This window comes from Aedes albopictus, chromosome 1 (genome assembly GCF_035046485.1).
Source record: "Aedes albopictus strain Foshan chromosome 1, AalbF5, whole genome shotgun sequence".
Taxonomy (NCBI): Eukaryota; Metazoa; Arthropoda; class Insecta; order Diptera; family Culicidae; genus Aedes; species Aedes albopictus.
Genome location: NC_085136.1, coordinates 330,566,435 through 330,569,634, shown reverse-complemented (window position 1 = coordinate 330,569,634; position 3,200 = coordinate 330,566,435). Strand labels below are relative to the sequence as shown.

At 43.3% G+C, this 3,200-nt stretch overlaps 1 protein-coding gene across 1 annotated transcript; it reads right to left on the bottom strand.

Moving 5' to 3' along the window:
- Positions 1-1,303: 1,303 nt before the first annotated feature.
- Positions 1,304-2,320, bottom strand: LOC109424816 (RNA-binding protein squid). Its single transcript, XM_019700003.3, has one exon. It carries the CDS (start codon positions 2,238-2,240, stop codon positions 1,377-1,379), a length of 864 nt encoding a protein of 287 aa, XP_019555548.3. The 5' UTR covers positions 2,241-2,320; the 3' UTR covers positions 1,304-1,376.
- Between the last annotated feature and the right edge of the window lie 880 nt (positions 2,321-3,200).

Genomic DNA, 3,200 nt, shown 5'->3' with positions numbered 1-3,200 from the left:
TCTTCCAGGAAGAATCCTTATCAAATATTCGGATAAATTCTTTAGAAATATTTCTTGGAAGAATCTGGAAGAACCCCTCATATGATCCCTCTCAGGAATTTGCGGAATTCTGGGGAATACCTTTCGGTATTCTGGCAGAATTATTCTCAGCATTTCAAAGGATTCTACCCAGGATTTTTAAGGAATTCTGGGAGAATACTTAAAAGGATTCTGGAGGAATTCTTCTCAGGATATTGGGAGAATCCTATCTCCTAGAATTCTGTGAGAGTATATCTCATGTTTCTTTGGCAACCCTGCCCAGTATTTTGAGGGAACCTTTTTCACGGTTCTGCAGTAATCTTCCTTAGGGTTCTAAGCTCCCATTTTCAGGAATCTGGGTCTTTTCTTTCAAATTTCTTGGGAAATTCATCTTAGAATTCCTAAAGTCTTTTTTTTGTGGGAATCTTTCACAGTATTCTAGATAAGTTTATCTCAAGAGTGTGAAAGATCCGCTCTTCCTATCAGGATTCTAGGAGATTTTATCTTAGGATTCCGGAACATTTTGGGGGAATCCCAAGGATTTTGAGACAATCTATCAAATGATTCTGGGAGAATTCCTTTCGGGACTTTGAGACGATCCGTCTTATAGATATGGAGTAACCTTTCTCAGAAATCTAGGAAATCTAGGAAGAGTTCAGAAAGAATTTCTACCAAGATTGCTAGATAATGCCGCTCAGGATTCTGGTGTAATCATTTTCAGCATTCTGAAGAAATCTCTGTCGTAATTTTAGAGGAACTCCTTTCAGAATTCTGGAGGAGTCTCTTTAAAGATTCTGAGGGAATTTCTCTCAGAAATATACAGGATAACTTCTCAGAGTTCTGGGAAATATCAGGATCTCAGGTTTTTTCTTTCGATTCAAAAATAATAAATTTCCTTTTTTTCAGAATGCACTGTCTCAACGTTATATCAATTTTCGAATCAGAGTCGCGGAATGTTCGATATGCAATCTCAAATTTTGACATTGAATTAATTTAGACAAGTAAAACATACCATGAACTTGAACTACATGCGGCAAACGAATCATTTCATAGTTTTGTCATGTTTTATAATAGGTATCGAATCGATGTGAAAACATCGATTCAAAGCATTCGATTAAATCTTGTAATCGATTCTGCTGATCTGATTCGAATCGATTCACAAAAATCGATGTCTCAGCCAGATTTGCCCAATGCTATCCCAGACCCTCGTGTAGCAGACAACTCAAGATTTTTCGGGCTATGGTTTTATTCGCTACAATAATTATCTTACAAACTACAAAAAAGGTTTCTGATGGGTAATTTCTTTATTCCGCTCAAATAAGGAAATGTGATTAGACAGTTTCACTCAGTGCCTGGATTCAGTACGGCCTCTGGTACTGCCGGCTGCCGCCGCCTCCGCCTCGTTGTTTGCCGCCCTGGAAGCTGCCGCCGCCGTAGCTGGAAAAGTCGTAGTTGTCGTATCCCCAGCCTCCGCCACCACCGCTGCCGCTGCCGTATCCACCGCCGAATCCTCCTCCGAAACCGCCTTGGTTGTATCCCCCGCCGAATCCTTGTCCGCCGCCCCAGCCTTGTCCGTAGGATCGCATACCGCCGAATCCGCCTCGACCTCCACGCATTCCACGCGGTGATCCACGCATACCTCCACGTCCACCACCCATCTGCATTCCGTCCTGCTTGGGTGTTGCCCGCTTCACGTCGACTTCCTTGCCTCCCACGGTCTGCTTGGGCGTCTTCAAGAGCTCCGTCACCACTGCTTCCGAGTCGTACGTAATGAAGCAGAAGCCCTTCCGTTGGTTCTTCATCTTGTCGAAGGGCATCTCCATCTCCACTACGTTGCCAAACTGTTCGAAGAACGTTTTCACTTCCTCGTCACTGGTTTCCGGACTCAAGCCGCCGACAAAGATCTTTCCCTGTCTGGCTTTCGCCTTCTTCGGATCAACCTTCTTGCCGTTGACGGTATGGTCTTCGAATGCCACAACCTTCTCGATCGACTCCGGGTTGCTGTAGATGATGAACGCGAAACCTCTCGAGCGGCCCGTCTGGGGATCGGTCTTGACGTTCACACTTTCGATCTCGCCGTACTGGCCGAAGTGGTTCCGCAGGTCCTGCTCGGTGGTTTCCTTGCTCAGTCCACCGACGAACAGTTTCCTGTCGTCATCCCGGCCAGGGTTTCCGTTACTGTCCATTTGCTGATTTTCCTGGTCCTGTTGCATTTCGGCCATCGTTCTTCACTAGGATTCGAAGTTACCACACTAAACCACTGGTTCCGTTTACTACTCTCCGTCAACTGCGACGATTGCTCGTTGGAAGGCTATTATATGGGAAACGTAGGTAAAGATCGAGTCGGATGCGTTTTGATTGGAGGTAGCTAAACAGGCTATATATAGATGGATACGTTAGGAGCCCGAGGTAGATACATACATAGATACGTTGCTTTTGTTTGCTTCTCCGTAACGGTCATCGAGAGAAGCACGTTTGTTTCACGTAGTGGTGGTTCTGAATAGTAGGCGTGGACTTGGTTTTGGTATTTTTCCCCAGCGAATGTGATAATCACCTAGTTGGTACATTCTTTGTCAATATTTGATTCATTTTCAGCCTTATTAGACAGAAGCAAAATATGAAATTTAAAATGCATACGAAATACTTACCTCCATTTGAACTACATCAACTTTAAATACACTCTAGGAATTTACACGTGACGTGACGTGACGTGAATTTACACGTGACGTAAACATTCCATGATTGAATGACAAGTTTGACTCAATTTTACATCCATCATGTAATTTCGAGTTGGTTGCACAATATGACAATAAACCTATCTGACCAGATAGGTAGAGAGAGTTTTACATTTATCGTTTATCTCACAACTCGGTGATATAGCCGAGAGGTATAACACGTGCCTCTCAATCAGCGGACCAGAGTTCGAATCCAGTTCATTATTTTACTTACATGTTTTATCTCTCGCTTCGGCTCTAGCGATTGCTAGCTCGACTTTATTAGTGATAGAAGATGTAAATTCGTGTCAAACGGGTCGCTCCTTTTATGTGCATCCAACTAAAATTAAATTTACATGATTTTTTCTAAGAGTGTATGGTTACTTCAGGTGCGTTCCGCTTTTGTCACAATTAATCCGTTTTCGTCAACACTGGAAATTTCACCAATTTGTTTTTCCTCGAACACTC